This window comes from Notamacropus eugenii, chromosome 4 (genome assembly GCF_028372415.1).
Source record: "Notamacropus eugenii isolate mMacEug1 chromosome 4, mMacEug1.pri_v2, whole genome shotgun sequence".
Lineage (NCBI taxonomy): Eukaryota > Metazoa > Chordata > Mammalia > Diprotodontia > Macropodidae > Notamacropus > Notamacropus eugenii.
This window is the reverse complement of record NC_092875.1, coordinates 96165027-96186516: the sequence shown is the minus strand read 5'-3', so window position 1 is coordinate 96186516 and position 21490 is coordinate 96165027. Positions and strand designations below refer to the sequence as shown.

At 37.1% G+C, this 21490-nt stretch overlaps 1 protein-coding gene across 4 annotated transcripts in view; it reads right to left on the bottom strand.

Annotated features, from left to right (window-relative positions):
- The window catches only part of TRAPPC9 (trafficking protein particle complex subunit 9), a 1025445-nt gene that overhangs the window by 816478 nt on the left and 187477 nt on the right, over positions 1–21490 (bottom strand). For all 4 annotated transcript variants that reach the window (XM_072602984.1, XM_072602987.1, XM_072602985.1 and 1 more), the window contains 2 exons: positions 19693–19838; positions 10720–10805 (listed from right to left, as the gene is read on the bottom strand). In XM_072602984.1, the coding sequence (XP_072459085.1) occupies positions 10720–10805; positions 19693–19838 (232 nt within the window). The remainder of the gene's footprint in view (positions 1–10719; positions 10806–19692; positions 19839–21490) is intronic.

Below are 21490 nucleotides of genomic sequence, written 5' to 3'. Positions count from 1 at the left end.
CCTCACTTGCTATAAAGAATGTCTCTTCAACTAGGATCTTGCATTGAACTCCTCTCTGACAGCAGTGAACATCTTTAATGAACAAATATCTTCCAATTTTATGTCTTCCTTACTATTAAAAATTAGTGGGGAGCTAAGGTTATCTCTTTTGTTTTATCTTTTAGATAATCTTGTATGAAATAGTAAATGTGTGAAAACATTCATGGTAGATTGTTAGAAGAGAGTCTTCAAAATGGAATTCTACTGAATCAACTGCTTTTTTTATGGTAAAAAAGCAATAAGTGAAGTCTCATATTGTCTACATAGTTCAATCAACCGTATGATGGTAAAATGTGGTCTATTGTGAAATGTGATTTCTAAAAGGTTGTCTGTGTCTTTCTGATACTCTTACTAAACACACCTTCCACCATGCATAGATCATTCTCATTAAATTTTACATAGATGGGAAAGTAGACATAGTGTTAAGCAGTCATTCATTAATCAGCCATCTCTAAACAGATCTCTCATTTATCAGAGCAAAGATTAAAACTAGCAAAAAAAGAAAAACGAGAAGAATAAAAACGAGAAAAAGATAAGGCTTACAATGAAAATAAATTCAACTTGATCCATTTAAACAAATGACTGAAATACTAAAAAGATGGGAAATAAAGGAAAGTATACCCACAATGATTAAAACAATTGTGCAAAGATGTTTAACTGTTATAAATTAAATGTTACAACATGGACAATAAAATATCCTAAGAATGATCTCAGTCAAATAATATTTGATCTACTTAACTATGGCAATGACCTGACAGTTGAAACCAACCTAGGTTAGGACAACAAATTAATTTGTAAAATATTACCAAAAAGATTGTGAAATGATTAAGAGTAGTTAATCACATCATGAAAGAGCAAAAAGCAGGGAAAAGATAAACAACTTTAAAAATAATTTGGTGAAAGCCCTAAGTAAAGTTATACCAAAAGCATTTAAAGGATGAAACTAAGTGGAAAAAAACAGATGAAAGACAAAAAAGATCTATTAACAATCATGAAGCCTCCAGTTGGAGATCCTGAGATCAAAGTACTGGGTGTGCTTCTCAAGGAAACAGAAGTACTAATGAAAAACAGGATGGGAAAAGAAGCTAGACTAGACCATGAATATATAAAGGAGACCAGGGGTTGAAGCAAGACAATTTTTAGGGCATTTGCAAAAGATCAATTCTCAAGATCTCTGAAGAAGGGAAAGTTACCAAAGGGATGCAGAAAAAACAAACTGAGATCTGATTTTTACTTTTTAAAAAGTGCCTGAAAGAATATCAATAAATACTGACTCATAGGCACACAGTAAGTACTCAATAAATGTTAGCTAAAATAAATAAAACTGAAATTAGCCAATAAAGAAGTCTATTTATTATTTTCAAATACATGTAGTAACTCAAATAAAATTCTTAGGGTAAACTTGCTATGGACTTATCTGTAATTAGCAGTACCTATTTGGACACCTTTTTTATTATATATTAGTAATCATTATTACTCAACATAACATACATTTACATAAAATGCAGCATAATTTTACAAGCACTTTCATCCACATTCATCTTCAAAATGTCCTAGAAAAGTAGGTAGCATAGACATTAATATCTTCCTCTCACAGATAAGGAAACTGAGGACCAGGGATGCAAAGTACTTTGTCCAAAGTAACACAAATGTGATGCTCTTGTCATAACACAACCTCTCTCCAAACCACAAAGTTACAAAAAATTTTTAAGACCAATATCTTCTTTAAAAGTATCTTTTTTAGGGAGGGTGGAACCAAGATGGCAGAATAGAAGCAGGGACCTGCTATAGCTCTCCCCTCAAACTCCTCAAAAAAAACCTATAAGAAATGACTCTAAACAAATTCTAGAGCAGCAGAAGCCACAAAATGACAGAATGAAGCAAACTGCCAGCCCAAGACAATCTGGAGGTTTGACAGGAAGGGTCTATAGAACAAGGCTGGGAGTGGAGGACAGTTTGGCTTTCAAATACAAGAATCAAGATAATGAAAAGGTAAACAGGAAAGAGAAACCATATGGGACTTACTGAAGTTGCACTGTTTATATTCCTACGTGGAAAGATGATATTTGTAATTCATGGGATCTTTCACAGTATTAGGACAGTTGGAGGGAATACATATGTGTATATATGTGTGTTGCATGTGTGTATATGTGTGTGTGGAGGGGGGGAGAGAGGGAGAGAGAGAGAGAGAGAGAGAGGACACAGGGTGAGCTGAATTTGAAGGGATGATGATATCTAAAAAAGAAAATTAAGAGTTGAGAAGAATGTACTAGGAGAATGTACTAGGAGAAAGAGAAAGAGAGACGTAGAATATAATTAATCATCTTACATAAAAGGGGCAATAAAGTACTTTTATAATGGAGGGGAAGAAGGAGAGGGTAATAGGGGAAAAGTGGGTCTTTCTTACATTGGATTTGGCTTCAGAAGGGAATAACATACACGCTCAATTGAGCATGGAATTTTATCTTACCCTACAGGAAAGTAAGGGGTAAGGGGATAAGAGAAGGGGATAATAGAAGGGATGGCAGATTGAGGGAAGGGGTAACCAGAAGCAAACACTTTTGCAGAGGGACAGATCAAAGGAGAGAATTGAATAAATGGAAGGTGGGACAGGATAGAGGGAAATATAATTAGTCTTCCACAGCATGAATGTTATGAAGGTCTTTTGCATGACAACACATGCATAATCTATACTGAATTGCTTGCCTTCTCAATGAAGGTGGGTGGAGAGGGGAAAAAGGAGAGAATGTGGAACTCAAAGCTTTAAAAATGAGTGCTAGAGGCTGTTTTTATATACAACTAGGAAATAAGATGTATAGGCAATGGAATATAGAAATCTATCTTACCCTACAGGAACATAGAAGTGAAGGGGATAATAGGGGTTGGGGTGGGGTGATAGAAGGGAAGGCAGATTAGAGGAAAGGGCAAACAGAACACAAACTGTCCTGGGGTAGGGGTAGGAAGGAAGATGGAGAGAAAATTTGAAATTCAAATTTTTGTGGAAGTGAATACTGAAAACTGAAAATAAATATATTTTTTTAAAGTATCTTTTTACACCATAAACTTAGTAAGAAATGTATTCAAAAATGGAGTAAAAATAAACTTGACCCCTGTCCAGATCAAAGAAACACAAATCTGAAATGAGTAAACTCAGAATGGATGTGACTCAAGTGTATTAGAGGCGTTTCATAGTACACTCACAGCTGCTGGGCTGCACATTTAATTTACCCAAGAACATAAAAATCATCTTGCACAGTGTTTACTGAACAATATAATCAGACTTTGTAGCTATAAATACTAATGCCACTTCAGCCAATACTTGCTCTATAACCTTGGGCAAATCATTTCTGTCTTGGGTTTAATAAGCATGTAATTGTGTGGCTAACCCTCAAATATCCATGTTAAAGAAGAAAGAGGCATAGGCCCAACAGATGAAGTACTAAAATTCTGTAAGCCAAACACAATCAGGGATTTAAAAAAATCTTGATGACAATCAAGCCGGGGAAATAAAAAACAAACACAGGAAAGCACCATATCTTAGAAAGATCATTAGAATGAGTGTGAGATCTGGATTCAAATCCCTGATCTGCAACAATATCACAGTGAGGTCCTTAAAAACTCATTTCCCCTTCTCTTGCTGTCACTTAGTCATTTCAGTCACAAACCCCATTTGGGGTTTTCTTGGCAAAGATATTGGAGAGGTTTGCCATTTCCTTCTCTAGCTCATTCTCCAGATGAAAACTGAGGTAAACTGGGTTGAGTGACTTGGCCAGGGTGACACAGCTAGTAAGTCTCTAAGGTCAGATTTGAACTCAGAAAAATGAGTCTTCCTGACTCTAGGCACTCATTCTACTGTGTCACCAAGCTGCCCTTTCCTTCTCTAGACCTCAGTTAACTCATTTGTAACATAATGGAGTCAGACTGTAATGTCTCTAAGATCTCTAACTATAATGTTCTATGCTCAAATCAACAAGCCAAGGAGCACCCAGAGAATACACTCCATAGAAAGACCCAGTATTCCTTGCTCCTCTCCAGTCTATTGCCAAGAAGCCTGTCTCCAAAGTCTCATTCCCACCATCAATAAGGTGAGACACACTGCAAGGGAGACAGACCTTGTAGAAGTATACACCAAAACTCCAAAAGTTCTGAATTCTGTCTACAAGATTAATTATGCATCAAAAAAAAAAAAAAAAAGGTCTGTTGAAGAAGCGCAGCCTAGAAATACTGCTCCTGTGGGGTTGTCACCAAGTACTCCCAGTCACCCAGTCTCATTACATTAGGTGTGCAAGCAGAACGCAAAGATTCTCTCCTGCCAAATCCTAACCCCATGCAATATTACTCTGATTACCCTATAGACCCACTATGAACTGATTCATCTAGAATTATACATTGCCATGAGGGATATCTGAATTCAAATCCCTCTTCAGACTCCTACTACTTACTATTTATGACCCTGGGCAAGTCACTTAAATCCTTCTGGGCCTCAGTTTCCACATGTGGAAAAACTGGGCATTAGACTTGATGGCCTCTAAGGTCCCTTCCAGCTATAAATCAATGATTTTATGAATAGCCTCCTCATTCTTTTGGAACCTTCTACTTTATAATTAAACACCCCTACATCCAAAGCATTGTGTAAAAATTCCTTACATTTCACCTTAATAAAAACTGTCCATCCCTGGAGGACTCCATGTTTCCCCTTGAAACCCTTTATATTAGTAGCTAATCCTTCTCCCACAGGTTCAGGAGAAAGAATAGGCATATATCTAGGTTCCCACTGCTATTCCAGATTCATTCTTCTACCAGCATCTCTCAGTGATCTTTGCAGAGGTCCATCCTATCCACTTATATGACAATCTCCCACCAGGGCCTCAGAGACCATGATGGGAATTAGAAACTGAGGCATCAGGCAGTAGTAGGCTTAGTGATATCCAAACCAGGACCACAGATTCCAAACTAAGCATCAAAAAGATCAATAAATAAAAGGCCTGTATTAGGGTGGTTATGATGAGTAGAAAAAAAGGAAATGACTGTAAAAGATAACTGTTGAGGAGGTACAATCCACAAAACTAGGCAAGAGAATGGGTATAGGGGAAGGGCAGGGTGAGAAAGGGAGAGAAAGTACAATTGAGGATGCCTCTAAGATTGTTCATCTGAGTTACTATACAGATGATACTATACTATATAGATGATACTATATAGGTGATGCTCTCAATAGAAATAAAAAGGTTAGGAAGAAGGATGCGTTTGGGGCAAAAGATGCTGCTTCAGACATGTTGAATTTGAGACACCTATTGGCATCTAAGATCACACTTCTGAACTAGAATGGGATGCTCAAGAACATTAATTTTTAAAAAGCATAAATACACCAATATGTATGCTGGCTCCATCTCAAAACGCACTGAACTGGGTCAAATGAAAGCCAAACTTTTTCCCCTCAAAATCGTGTTTGCATAACATCTGAGTGAAGCCTACAATCACTGTTATTTCTCAGTGGATATCTGTGCCTCCCCACCACCACCTTTAAAAAGATCTCATTTAATGGGTGTGACCCAGATTCAAGAACAGCCTGTATTTGGACAGATATGGGATGTTCAAATTCCACAAGTCTTATGCTTCCCAGGGAGGCCTAACTCATCAAATATTTACATGAGCTAATAGCTCTAATCAAGGCAGAAAGTCTTAAACAAATAATTAGCTTTGACTGTAGAATTACACACAAAAGCACTATTGATGACGATGCCAACATTCTTCTTTATGGTAACCAATACTTGCTTCTTAAGTCAGAAAGATCAGAAAATTTGTATTTTTTACTAAATTTTTTCAATACAAGAAGCTTGGGTGAATTTAGTTTAATTGTCTTTTCATCTGTCTACCAAAAAGTAGCACACTTACATAGCATTTTACAATTTATAAATTGCTTTTAGCACCACAAACCTGTCAGGTATTGAGAATATTAATCAAACAATCAATGAATATTTATTAAGCACCTACTATATGCCAGACACTGTACTAAGCACTGGGGATTAAAAAAAGAGACAAAAGTATTATAACTAATTTTACAGAGAATCAAAGAAGTTAAATGACTAGGCCTTAATCACCTAGCCTAGAAGTAGCAGAGCTAGTAAATGGTAAATGTGGGATACAAAAATAATTCTTCTGATACTAAATCCAGTGCTCTTTCCACTTCACAACATTGTCACTTTTTAAAACCTTATTTAATCTCTCTCTTTTAGAATTTTAAGTAATCTGCTTCTCAACTTCTTAATGGGATACTTTCTTTGGGGGAAAGTTCAATAATAATAATAACTTATTTTATACTCATTAGGTTTCTTGTGTGTGTCCTTTCTCCCTAAATTCTCTGCATAAATTATCTTCACAATGAATTTTTGTCTTGCTTGTAATTTAAGTACCATGAAACATCCGAATCTTTATTTAACTATTACACTGGAGTAATTCTCATGCTCCTCTAAAGGTATAAATGGTCTCATTAAGAGGAAAAAATACTTTTTATTTATGTATATCATACAAGTGCTGAACCACAACTTACATCTACAAAATGCTTTAAATTTAGAAAGAATTTTCCACAACAAACTTGTAAGGCAGCCTTGTCTATATGCAAAAAATTATCATCTTTTTTATTTTCTTATTTTGGGAATGAGGAAACTGCATATCAGAGTCTAAGTCTTAGACTTATCCAAACTCACATAGCTAGTATGCCATAGAACTTAAAGATCATCTCATTCAAAAGATAGAAAATGAGGCTCTTGGAAGGGACATGGCTTGGTCAAGGCCAAAAACACAGACAGGAAGGAGCAGAGTCAGGACTCAAACTGCTGTCTTCTAACTCCAAATCCTCCATTTATTCTAAAAGTATTACTACAGTTATTAATAAGTTGCCTGCTATCAACTCGATGTTTCATGAAAGAATTCCTAAATTAGCTCTCTTTGCTAGTATCAGGGGAGAGACTGATTTTCTTTGATGAGCATAATGCTTTGTCAGGTCAGGGTGGGGAGAGGGGTGTGCAAAAACCCAGTATGAAATCCTGTAACTTTACTGTGGGAAGCTAATACTTTTGTAAAAATTCAATCAAGAATCTGGCAAGACCCTCCTAAGAACATCATTGATATACAGGCACCTTGATGAAACCTGCCCTTATCCTCCCAGGCTCCTATGAACTTCCACAGTACCCTGTGTCTCTCTCATTATACTTTCATAGTGCATCATGTATCTCAGTTATTTTTCTACACGTCTTGGCTCCCTCTTCAAACAGTTAGTTCCTTGGGGGCAGAGACCACGTCTTCTATTGTCTCTTGTCCCGAGTGAGTGCTCAATGAACTGAATATTCAATTGCAATCTACTTCTTTCCTTTTAATAAACAAGTATTCAATGTCCACTACACACAAGGCACTATAGGTTATACAAGGAAACTGTAAAATGGTATCAAAACTCAGGTCATGAAGAAAGGGAGAGACCAAAGAATTAATTTCTTCAGGTAGTTGTCGCTTTGCTATATGTAATATAATCAAGACTCTCAGGACAATGTACATAATGAAGATAGAACAATTTTTGAAGATACAAAAGCCAAAGACTATAAAATTCATAAAGATATCAAGAGAAAAATATTAATAATACAGCAACAATGACATTTTAAGTCCTGATCAGAAGATGGAGGGTAAGCTCTCTCAGACACCAGTCAATTTAAAAGGCCTAACAAAAAGTATTCAGTGTAGAAAAGTCTCTTAAAGAGCAACATGATCTTAAAAACCTGTCATCTTAATAAAGGATTATTGATTTAATTGTATAGCTCCAGAGGTCACCACTAATAAATATCATTGGTATTTATTTATATCAGATTTATTTATGTATTTATTTGTACCAGATTCAGCTCCAGAAAAATGAAATTTTTAATGACTACAGATGTTCAAGGATGGAAGGGATATTCTGAAGATGTAATGAGCTCCCCATCACAGAAGAAATTTGAGAAAGGACCCATACAGAAGATTGATATTTCAAGTTGGAATTGATTCAGATAACCTAACAAATGTAACTTCCAACTCTTATTCTATAATTAAATACTCAAGAATATTAAGAAAAGCCATTCCACTGACAGGATTTAAAAAGCATTCTGGTATTAGAAGCTCTTAAAGTATAGTACACATCTGTCACATCCTAAAGGAAATGTGTTGGGGGTATAAGCTCAGTTCCATGTGGACAGTCTCGGGCGGGTAAAGGTGAGAGCTTCTAAACCTTAGAGTTCTCATGAGGCCCCCCAGGAAACAAGAGGGAATTGAGGAGTGAGATCTCGTGTATTTCCGCCTCTTCCCGTGAGAACATGATGGGAGAGAGCATCCCCGCCCTCGAGACTGTCCCGGATCTGGGCACACCTATTGTTATCTAACAGGCACGGTGGTATTCAGGAGCAAACTATGCGGCAGGAGAGCTTAAGTAGGGTCAGGAAAGCCCGAAGGCGTTCTTAGCGCTGAGGGGCCCTTACAGGACAGAAGGCCCCTTTTCCTCTCTTCTTTCTTCCCTCTCCCCTCTCTCCCCACTTCCACTTCTGCTTTCATTCTCTTACTGTAAGATCTTTGCCTCCTGGGGAGATTCCTCTCTCCTCAGGAAGAAATCCCCCTGCACATGTAACCAAGACCCTGAATAAAGCCTAACCCTTGTTCGACTCTGGAAAGTCTCTTCTCTCATACGTTTATCCGGTTTGGCCAGCCGAAGACCTGCGATAGGTAAGGTAAGACTCAGGTAGCCCTCAGGCCTCTAGGCCTGGCAGAAATGTATGTCAAACAGACTGTAAGTTCCGTAAGGGCAGAGACTAAGCCTTGTTTATGTTTGTACCTTCTCCCAGCACCAAGCACAGGCTATTACTGCACACAAAATACTAGAAGCTAGAGGACCAGGATTGAAATTTGGTACTTCCAATTTGGGTAACCTTGGGCAAGGCACTTAACAATTCTGGGAAATAAGCCTAGGTGAAACATCAAAGAGTCTTGAGAAAGAGACAAGAGGAGGAACATGATAGACCAGTCAAAAGATCACCACTTCAACCCCACCTCCCTTCACACAACCCTGAGCCTAAAAGCTGTTCCCCACCACCAATTGTGTTCCACACGAGGCTCACAGCAATTATCCCGGAAAGCTATCCCAGTGGAAACAAGGCCTGCATTAACCACCCCATCATCCCCACCACCAAGTAGAAGGTGAGCTACTTGAGAAGAGGGACTGTTGCTTTTCTACATGTATCTGCAATGATTAAGATATTGTTTTGCACATTTTAAATGCTTAAAAGCTTTTTCATTCACTTATTACGTGTCTCAGTTTTCTCATAAGGAAAATGAGAGCACTTAACTAGATAACCCTTGAGGTACCTTGTAGCTCTAAATTTATGATTTTAAAAAAATCATAGAAAGGAGAACAAAAGGGGTAGAACATAGTATTTCCCATAATTTGGTGTTTGTGAGAAATAAAGTACACAAATATAAAGGAAGAGGTAGAAGTAGTGGTACCAAATGAACCTCACTCTTATCTATAATGGATAAAAGAGGACTGAACATACATACACACACACACACACACACACACACACACACACACCAGTTTGATGTTCAATATGTCAGATTCAGCAAAGAAACAAGTGGGATTGGGAGTGAGGTTTTAAAAGGGAGGATAATACTAGGGGCAGAAGAATCCCAAATAAAATCTAGTTCCTTGATCCTGCCAGTGGGGAGGAGGGGAAAGGAAGAAAGTGGAAGAACTAGAATCTAAGGGGTGCCTTTTAGACAACTGGGAATGGCTAAACAAAGAGTGGTATATGAAGGCAACAGAATGTTATTGCCTCATGTGAAATAAGCCAACACAACAATCAGAAAATCCTAAGAGTACAAAGTGATAGGTAGTGAAGTGCGAAGAATCAGAACAATGTAGATGAGAACAGCACTATAAGGTGAAACAACTCTGAGAGACTTCAGAGCTTTGATCAATGCAATGAGCAATCCACATCAAAGGTATGTTTTGCTTGATTAGCCTGACTTGTTACAAGTTTGGGGGGGGGGGGGGGAGGGAGGAAAGAGAGAGTGTTTATTTCTTTCTCTTGTTTTTAACTGTGGAGGCAGCAATATTAGTGACCTCTCTCCCTAAAAATTTCTTGTGTACTACATAGGAGAGAACAGAAGGAAGTTCAAGAGAAAGCACCAATGAACAGAACAGTTTTGAAATTAAAGTAGATAGTTTATTATAAAAGGAAGCTAGGTGGTACAATGAATAAAGCCCTGGTTCTGGAGTGAGGAAGACCTGAGTTTGAATCCATTCTCAGCTATTTACTAGCCACATGACCCTGAGATACTCACTTAACCTCTGCTTGCCTCAGTTCCCTCAACTATAAAAAATGGAGCTAATACCACATCCTTTGCAAGGTTTTTGTGAGGATCAAATGAGATAATATTTGTAAAGTGATTAGTACAGTGCCTGGCAAATAGCAGGTGCTATATAAGTGTTTATTCTCTTCCCTTTCTTTTACCCACTTTTTAAAAAAGTTAAGTGGTATGAAGAAGAGAGTTACTTTCACACGTAATCCTACTTTTGTGTTCTGATGTGTGTATTGAAATCTTCATTTTATTTTTAAGTTCAAAATTTAAAAATCCATTGGTGATGATAAATGAGCCATGAACACATACCATATTCTCCACACGAAGTTCAAATGGCATTGGATTATACACCATCAGCTGGACTTCACAAACATCTCCTTGAACCCACTGGAAATCTGTAGAAAACACAAACAAAAAAAATCATTAGTTTTTATATCTTTCTACATTTACAATGGCTTTCAGGATTTTGCTTTAGCCACTGATTTTTCCCAATGAGGCAGACAATTACAATCACCCTTAGAGAAAGAATTAAAAACTAATTTTTTAGTAGTTCTCTCCACCACAGAGAAATGTAGACTATACAGTACTAAATTACACCTTGCCATTCCAACAGTCCAACCTGAAAGAGGTCTGTCTTACTTATCTAGGTTAGAGATTCATTGGAAACAGGCCCAATACACCTCCGCATTTAAAAAACACCACCACCAATATGCCAGTCAACAATGCAGTGGGCACCAGCCAGGATGAATAGTCCAATACTACAGCAGGGTCAACAATCTACAGATAGGGGCCAAAAAGTACAAGAATGATGATTCTGGAATGGCTTCTTAAGTCATCTCCATTGCACCCCAAGTAAGGTACCAGAGTCACTGGCCTCAACTACCCACATAGCCTGTAAGAATAAAATAATAATAGAATGAAAGAATGTTAGAGTTGAAGTAAAATTGGGGATCATGTACTCCAACCTTCTAGTTTATTTCTGGTCTAATTTTAACAATTTTCACTGATGCTTTCTGCTTTTACATTAAGTTCATTTCCAAATATATACCTCTTTTTCTTCTGTAATCCAGTAAAACTTCTTCTGTAACAAAGATTTAAAAAGAGGAAAAAAACAGCTCAGAAAAATGAGCACAGTATGTATAATGTTCCACACCCATAGTTCCCCATACTCTGAAACAAAAGGAATTGGAAATTCTTAACTATTCTCTAGGATCAAGCTCAGTCATTGTAATAATAGAATGTCCAGTTTTATTTTATTCTTTCTTTTTACATTTCAATGTTCTCATTTTAGAAAGAAACCAAGGCCCAAAAATATTAAATGGTAGAAATGGAACTAGAACCCACAGAAGAGAAAAGCAGGAAATTCAGAAAGGGATACAGACAAGCAGGTTACTATTGATATCAGTACATTAACATTAATATATATCTTTTTTTAAAGTATCTATGACAGAGATTCAAAGTTTCATGTACAATGTTTATCACTTGCATATGAAAATATTCATGTTGATTGATGTCTGTCAAATTCATAACTTTTAAAAGTTGGAGACGAGATAAAAAATCAATTGGGCAAACTACTTGCACTGCTCACTTCTCAAGGATGTTATGAAAAAAGTACTTAAAGCAGGCTATATAAATAACGTATGATGACACTATTGAAAAAGTCCACCTTTCTCCTAATCTCCAGTCTCATATTTCTAAATGCCAAGTGGACAATTTGAACCAGATGTCGCAGAAATATCTAAAATTTAACATATCCAAAGCTGAGTTCATTACCTATCTCCCCCTGTCAAAAGTCTCTCCTCTTCCTAACTCTTCTATCCCTATCAAGGATCCTCCTCCACTCTCCTCCCAGTTAGCCAGGCTCAAAATCTACATATCATCTTTGATTCCTCACTCTCTAATTTCTAAGAAGTTGCCAAGTCCTGTCATTTCTACCTTTGTAAACACCACTTTCTCTTCTCTGACATTTCCAACATGCTGTTGCAGCCCCTCATCACCTCACATTTCACCTATCACAATAGCCTGCTACTTGATCTCACTGCCTCAAGTCTCTCTCCACTTCAATTCATCCTCCCCTCAGTTATCAATATCAAGCCCTCCCCACCCAGGTGTTCTGCAATCTAGTGACATGGTGTTCCTTACTATTCCACCTCCAACTCCAAGCATATTCACTAGTTATCTCTCATGACTGGAATTTCCTACCTCCTCATCTATGCCTCACATTTTCCCTGGCTTCCTTCAAATTTCAGACAAAGTCACATCTTCTGCAACAAGGCTTCAGAGATCTCCCTTAATTCTAGTGCCTTCTCTCTGCTGATTATCTCCAAATTGTCCAATTCATCATATCTTGTTTATACAGATTTCTTTGCATATTGTCTCCCCAACTTGATTTTTAACTCCTGGAGAACATAGGCTGATTTTTGCCTTTCTCTTTTATTCCCCTTACTTAGCCCAGTGCCTAGCACTTAGTTGTCACTTAATAAATACTTACTGACTGACCTGTTGACTAAATCCAGTGCCTCTTGATACCACAAAGGTGACTGGGCTCTTGAAGAAAGAACATAAATTCTACCAAACAGGAAAGTGTTGAAGAATGGGCCTGGAGATGATAACTGTTATCCAATGCTAAATTCAGAGAGGCTCAGAACCTCAGATTAACTACTGAGTGAATTTTTTGTTCCAGAAAATTTCTAAGACTGTTTCTAAGTAAGGTAAGAGATACAATTTCATAAGCCTGACAAAATTACAGGGCTTGAAATCCTACAGTATTACTAGCCTTGTGCTACCTACTTCAAAGGGCTGATATAAAGAAAGCATTTTGTAAATCATTACAAGGCAACAGAGATGTTAGCTACTATTGGAGACATCTCTGCTGCAATAGAAAGAGCACGAGATTTGATGTCAGAAGGCTGGGGAATCAATCTTGAGGGGAAAAAACTCTTGGACCACATGTCTTACCCAGGTTACCTGCAAATTAATTACATTATAAATCACAAAATGCTATATGCATGCCAGCTGATCAATACCTTTTTGGTTGTTGTTCTGAACTTATGATTTCACTGGTGTATGGAATTCTTGGTAAGGGAATTCCTCCTTTCAATGCAACCTGGCACCTCTTCTACAACTAGGAGTCTTAAAGCCTTGGCCAGGGTACTGAGAGATGACATGACTCACCTGGGATCACACAAAGGTACCCACTACCCTATGCTGCTACTCAGCATACTTGTTGTTAGTTATTGTTATTGCTGCTCTTACTGTTAGTAATAGGTTTGGGAAAACCAGAGTAGCTACCTACTAGGAAAACTACCTTTTTTTTTTTAAGTTTTGGGTTATTCTGGATTTAACAAACACCAACAAACTTAAACTTTTCTCTAAAAAAAAAAGAACAGAGAAAGAGTATTGCATATAATACCACAAATCTCATTATTTATACCTAATTTTTTGTTTTGAGTTTTTTTTTAATGTGCTAAATTTAGCGTGTTATCTCCAAAAGTTATCTTGTTTGTATTCCCCTCTAAAATTCCTTCTGTTCACTTCTGCATATTTTAAATGATTCATTGATGCCTTTTTTCATATTGATATTACTACCCCTTTTGATGCCCCCCCAAAATTGTTTAATATTCCTTGTAATAAGTGTAGTTGTGCAAAACAAACCCTTTTATTGGCCATGTCTAAAAATATGTCTCATTCTTCAACTCTAGTCCATCATCTCTCTGCCAATAGGCAGGAAACATGCTCCATTCTTGGTATTCTGGAGTCACAGTTAGTCACTGCACTCATCAGAGTTCTTAAGTAATGGGAACTTAAATCTCTTCCCAGATTAGGCAAAATCTCCTACTTTTTCACAACTTATATGGAAAATCTCTCCTGTAACAATTTACATTTACAGTTTTCCCCAAACCATGATCACCTGAGTCAACAATTCAAAGAGACATGAAACTTGAGAAAGTCTACAAATGTCAACAAAAGAAGATTGCATGAAAAATTGCTTTTAAGGATTCTTACTCATTAATACTTAACATTCCTACAGTAATGAAAACTTCCTCAGGTATACACTGTTCAATTTATAGAGAAAGTAAGATAGAAGATGCAGATATGTGATTCTAAAAACCTACAGGGTAGTATTAATGATGAGTATTACTAAAAAGAAACTATTAGTCCCAAAATGAAAATGCTATATGTTCTAATCTTGGGCATAATGAAAAAAAGCAGCACATGTGAAAATTAAGTAGCAAATGACTAAGCCCAAGTTCCACAACCAGAGAGTATAAGGGTGGCCCTGGATTCCAGAGTCAAGGTCAAACAGTCAACAGATACTTATCAATTGCTTACTATGTCTAGACACTAGAGACAGAAAAGACAAATGTGAGACAGTCTCTGCCTTCAAGTAGATTAAATCATCCTATGGAACAAAATATGTACACAGATAAGCAAACACAATACACATACAAAGTAAATACACAGTACTCTGAAAAGATGACCAAGGAAATCAAGAAAGGCTTTCCTGGAGCACGTGGCACTGGGATTAAGCCTCCAAGAGGCAGAGCTAAAGAGGGAGAACATTCCTAGGAAAAGGAATGGAGACAAGAGATGGAAGAACATGGTCAAGGAAGAAATTTTCATAGTAGAAAACTCCTGACCTACCGAGTCAAGTTCATTCAAAGAAATTCAAAAAACATTTATTAAATATTAGCTTAAAATATATCATGTACTATAGTAAAAAGCTGGAGATCTGATCCTTGCCCTCAAGAAGATAACCACCTACTAGATCAGCTCATACCATTTTTAGCTCATATTATTAGGAAGTTCCTTCCAATACTCAGCAAGAAAAATTCTTCCTATAATTTCCATCAATTGGACCTGGTCCTACCTTGCCCTATTTTCAGAAGAACAAGTTAAGAAGAAAATAAACGGTAGAAATAGGGTGGGGTTAGGTAAAGATACATAAGTCTTTCTTAGCTAGAAAACATCAATTCACCCTAATGAACTCATAGTGGATTAAGTACAGACAAAATTGCCTGCCAATTATCTATTGTGTTTAGAATACCTGAAATACATTGCATTATATCTGTTTCCCTGGCAATCATATCAATTAAGCAAGCAAACCATTTATCAGGGGGGCTGATTAGAGGTTCATTCTACTGTAGATGATATAGTTATTATATTAAAATGTTCAGAATACGTTTCTTTGAAATGCTTTTAAATTTAGTAACACTAGGAAAACAAGCTGAGATTTAAATGAGCAATCATGCACATTTGCATCATCTTTAGATTGATTTCAATTTAGATCTCTGAATAAGTTTTTAAGGCAAAAGCTGGATGTGTTTAGATATGGTGTCAGGGTTCAGAGACTTCTCACTGCCATAATTCTGACACAGGCACACTTGAGAGAAGAGGGTAAGTCTCAAAAGGTGTTGTCAAGGACACAATTACTGCCAACCTTATGACACAGAGTTCTCATTGCCCATCCCCCCTTGATGCATACTATCCTTAATACTTTCATAAGCTTACAGTACAGACCACTACAAAAGACTGTAATCAGGGACATGCAACAAAGAAAAACAAATCGAGACCTATGGAAAACCATCCAGGTACCCAGAATCATGGTCACACATCTCAGCGACATCTAAGGTGTAACTGGCTCTCTCATTCTTTCTCTCAACAAAATCAGCTCCCAAATTTAAGAAACACTAGTGTAGGTCAAAATCTAGATATGTAGTTTTCAAAAGATGAAATCTGAGCTATCAATAACTATATGGAAAAATGTTTCCAATCACTTAATGCAAATTAAAGCAACTCTTTGAGTTTCCATCTCAAATCTAGTAGATCAGCAAAGATTCTAAAGAGATTCTTGAAAAATGTTGGAGGGACTGCAGAAAGACAAGAACATTAATATACTGTTCATGGGGCATGAATTGGTCTAGCCATCATGGAAAGCAATTTAGATATGTCCCTAAAAGTAATAAACCATACATTACCCCTGACCCTGCAAAACTACAATGGCCCAAACCTCAATCAAAGAAAGAGGAAATATATGTATTCATGTATGCATGTATATATGTGTATACATAAATATATACATTTATATATTTTTATTTTTATATATACACACATATATACACATACATATATAGTGAGTTGTTTGGGGGTTTTGTGCAGTGACAAGAAACTGGAAAGGAAGAGAGTATGCATTAGTAAGGAACAGATAAGTAACGTATGTCAAGTGAATGTAATGAAGCCTGATACTACTTATATATGAACTGACGCAAAGTGAAGCAAAGAGAGCCAAGAGATCAGCTCCTACAAAGAGCAGCACTGTAAAGACAAACCACTCTGAACAACATGGGAACTAATCAATGAAGTGACCAATCATGATTCCAGGAGCTGATGATATAGCATGCATACTATCCACCTCCTGACAAAAAGGTGATAAGACTCAAATTCAGAATGAGATGTATATTTTTGGACATGATTAATTTCAGAATTTGTTATATTTAACTACACGTATTTGTCATATAGGTTTTGTTTTTCTTCTTTTTCCAAAGGGAAGAGTTGGAGAGGCAGGAGGAAGAGAAAATATATAAATGTTTATTAATTGAGGAAAATACAAAAGGAAAAAAATCAGTACCCAAAAATAGGATTATTACTGCTTTTATAAGTTGGCAACAAACACCCTGGGAATGAGAGAAACTGATGCTCTCATTAGGGCTACTGGCAGCACCTACTGTCTGTCCCATAGCTCAATTATTCTGTCTTCCTAATTATGGTTTCATTTATTTATTTATATGGGTATTTGTCTTTACATATGTGTGTGAATGTATATGTGTATGTATACCTGTAAATCAAGTCAAATAAGCAGGTTTTATTGACCATTAGGTTTGTCCTAGGCACTATGGGACAATACAAAAGAGGAAGAAAGCAAGTTACATATTCTTCACATAAGACTTACTCATATGAAATGGTTAAAAAAAGATGTGACATTAAGTTTCATGAGGGCAAGAAACCCTTTCATTTTTTTCTTTCTCACTATTACAAAGAGAAGGGCCTATTTACCCCTTAGTAAAATATGCCAAATATCTTCCCATCAAATTCAGGGATAATTGGCAGCTGAAGTATAACTAGTGAATGATGCACCCTTGTTAAGCAATTAATCAGTGAGCAAATTCCCATTATGTGCCAGATCCTATGTGAGGTGCTGGGAAGACAAAGACAAAAATAAAACAATTCTTCCACTCTAGATGCTTACATTCTAACAGAAAAGACTCATGTACAAATACAAGTAAATAGAAAATACATTCAAAATAACTACAAGATAAATTTTGGTGGCAGTAGCAGTAGCAAGTTCATGAAAAGGAAAGGAAATAATAATGCACGCGCGTAGCCAGAAGGAAGAAAACCTGAGGTGCTGAATTCAATTCAATTAAACAACCATTTACTAAGCATCCTCTACGTGCAGAAGACGTTGCTCAGTAATGAGGATACCCGGATGAAAAAACTGCACAGTCCCTACTTATTGTCTGTTATACATGAAGGGGAAAATGTTCACCCAATCCGATTGCTAATCATGCTCTTTACAATATCCAGGAGCCCAGGAAAGTCAACGGCTGCAAAGGCTCATGGTTGCACATCAACTAGGTGCTTGTCTCCACTCTTATGAGTCAAATTTCTGTTGAGATATGTGATATTCTCCCAAAAGTAACAGCTCCAGAGTTGTATAAAACAATTTCCCTTACTTCTGAAATAGAAGGGTTCCTCCTCATCTTCACTGTTCACATTTAAATGTGTATCTGTTGCAACCTGCCAATTTGGGTCTGAGTTTTGGGAAATTGTGCCTCATTTCTGCATTAATTTAAAAAGTAGGGATACAAAGCTGGAATTCTTTCCGTGTTTTGCTTTCAGTAACTAGAAGAACCTGGAGAACTAGGTTCAGTAATATTATGTGAGGAAATAGTCACTGATAACCCTTGGGCTCAAACTAGGCATATGCCTTGCCTTATAATATAGCTCCAAAGGACCTCTACACCAAAATTTTCAAATGACATTATCAAAGAAGGCCCACCACAATCTGAAGAAACACTACCTTCGTAACCGTATCTCACACTGCTTTTACTATCTAAACTGGAATAACATATTCCTCATGCTTTCCTGCCCCTACCAAAGGTGTCATTGTACATTCTGAACACACCGTCACAATGTTTAAAAAAAAAAAAAAAATGCCACGGACTGGAAGTCACATTACTGAGTTGGGAGAGGTGCTTTTGCAGCTATCTATATAATTTCTGTACCTCAGTTTCTTCATCTGCAAAATAAACAAGTTGGACTAGGTGACGTTTAATAAAAGGATTTGTTCTGTAAAATTTGGACTCAGCCAAAAGGCCGCACCCAAAGACCTAGAAGACCACATGCAGCCTTGAGGCCACAGGTTACCCACTGTTGGCCCCAGATCTCAAAGGCCCCTTCTAATTCTAAATCATATTGCTATAAATCTCCTGAAACAATTTAAATAGCAGTTCCTCTGGGAAGCCTTCCCTGGACACCCTCAAATCTCAAGACTCATGCTCCATCTTATCAATGGCCCTCCAGAGATATGTTGTCTAGAATTGAAAACAACATTCTAGGTAGGTCCTAGAGAGAGCTGAGGAGCAGGGATAGCACCCTCATTCTGGATACTGAACTTCTCATTCACATATACTGAAATCTTGTTTACCTCCTAAGTCACACTGCCAGGTCACCCGAAGCCCACTAAGCCCCATAGATCTTTTTCACATGAATTTTTGTCTATCCACATCTATACCATCAATGTTTGTGAATTAAGATTTTAAACCTAGGTATTTAAACCTAGGAACTTGAGAGGTAAAGATAATGATTTCTGTTTCAGAGACGTTGAAATAAAGTGTCCATGAAACACTCAGTTAGAAATGTTCAATAGGCAATTGGTGGTATAGGGCCAGAGCTAAGAAACTAGGACTAAATAGAGATCTGGGAGCCATCTGCAAAGAGATGATAATTAAACCCACAAAAGCTAATGAGGTCAGCAAGTATAAGAGTATAAAGAAAAAGTGAAATGAGGAGAAATAAATCAATTTTACTATGTATTTTACAAATTATGTCTATATGCAAATGCCTTGCAGGCTGTCTAGATGTCTAAAGTACTGTAGAAAGTCTACAAACAGAATGCATGTACAGTATTAAATTCAAATACCACTCATTCAAATCAAAGAAAAAAAAGGGTGAAGAAAATGCAAATCTCAAAACATGGTTCATAGTTTTAAAAATACGCACCTATTTTCTTGCTTCGTTCTTCTCCACGGTTATGTGCGATAATTGGAGAGTAAATGAAGGGGCTCTTGGTTGACATGTTTTGACCCAGTAAGCTTTTCATTTTCTGAGGTCGAAGACTGGCCGGTAGATTCAAGAGTTTCACACGCCTATTGATTCAAATGGAACCAAAAAAAAAAATTACAAGCTGTTTTTTTCCACTCAATTTAAGGTTAAACGTGAAGAATTGCACTTCTACAGGAAAAATCATTTTTAGCCAAGTAGTAGATAATAATGATGACAATAATCACTCACATTTGCATCTATCACAAAATGCTTTCCTCACAACAACGCTACAAGGTAAGTAGTAAAAATATTATTACTGTCTTTTTACGGATGAGGGAAGTGAGGCTCAGAGACACTGCCATATAATTAAGGAATGCTAGAACTGGAAAGGACCTTCACATCACCTTGACCAAGACCACACACAGCAAGCAGAAAAGAAAGAATTTAAACTTCTTATTTTAAGTTGGATGCTCCTTTTCCATCACACCCAGCGAAGCAAAAACCAAAGGAAAGGCTATAGAATAATAACACAAATCAAGGCAATGCTATAAGAACTAAATTAAAATTTACTAATAATGGAGGAACAATATGAGCCTGGAAATAAAAGTCACCATACTGAGCAATATGGGTGTAACTCCCTGCTGGGTCTTCTGCGCTTAATCATTATCAGCATTCCATCCCCTAAAGTATCTCTGCTGGCAGCTTTTCTTTGTACTCTATTGCTTCTGCCTTGGTGACTGTATTAGCTTCAATGGGCTCAAGTATCACCTCTATGACAAAAGCTACCAGACCTATACATGCAGTATTAGTCACACTTCTAAACTCCAGTCTTATACCACCAACTTCCTATAGGCCCTTTCTGTGCAGAAATCTATCTCCAATTCAACATGTTCAAAATAAAATTTTATCTTTTTCTCCCAAATTGAACTTTCTTTGTAATTTCCCTATTCCTGCTGAAGGCATCATCACCCTAAAATTAACCCAGCTTCAAAACTTCACAGTAATCCTAAACTCTTATTATCTCTAACTCTACACTCAATCAGTTCCCAAGTTTTGGTGTTTCTTCCCTCACACCTCTTTTATCTGCCACCTTCCCTCCATCCACATAACCACTTCCCTAATTCAGTCTCTCATCAACTCTCACCTGGGCCACTGTAATAGACTCCTAATTTGTCTGTTTCCAGTCTTTATTCTCTCCAGTCTACCCTACATATAACTTTAACAGTTCACTAAAACACAAGCCTAGCCATGTCACTCTCTTGTTTAAAAAGCTTCAGTAACTTCCCAGTTAGCAGAGTAGGCAGAGTGCTAGTAGATCTGAGCTCAAATCCAGTCTCAGACACTTATTAACTTTCTGACCCAGACTTAACCTCTGCCTGCCTCAGTTTCTTCAACTGTAAAAGGAGGATAGTAATAGCACCTACCTCCTGGGTTGTTATGAGGATTAAATGATAAGGCTTATAAAGCACTTAGCACTGTGTCTAGCATATAGTAGGAGCTTAACAAATGCCTATTTCTTTCTTCATTCATTTTTTCCTTCCTTTCTTCCTTCCTCTAAGATCAAAAGGAAATTCATCTATTTGGAATATAAAGCTGGCTCTAGCCTAACTTTGCAGGCTGACCATGTCACACCCCATGGAAAAAAAGGCCTACTTGCTACTGTCCCTATACATCTCCTATCTATCAGTCTTCACACATTCTATCTCATCTTCATAACCCTTCCATAAGCTGTGTCTGTCATGCCAAGTACACTCCC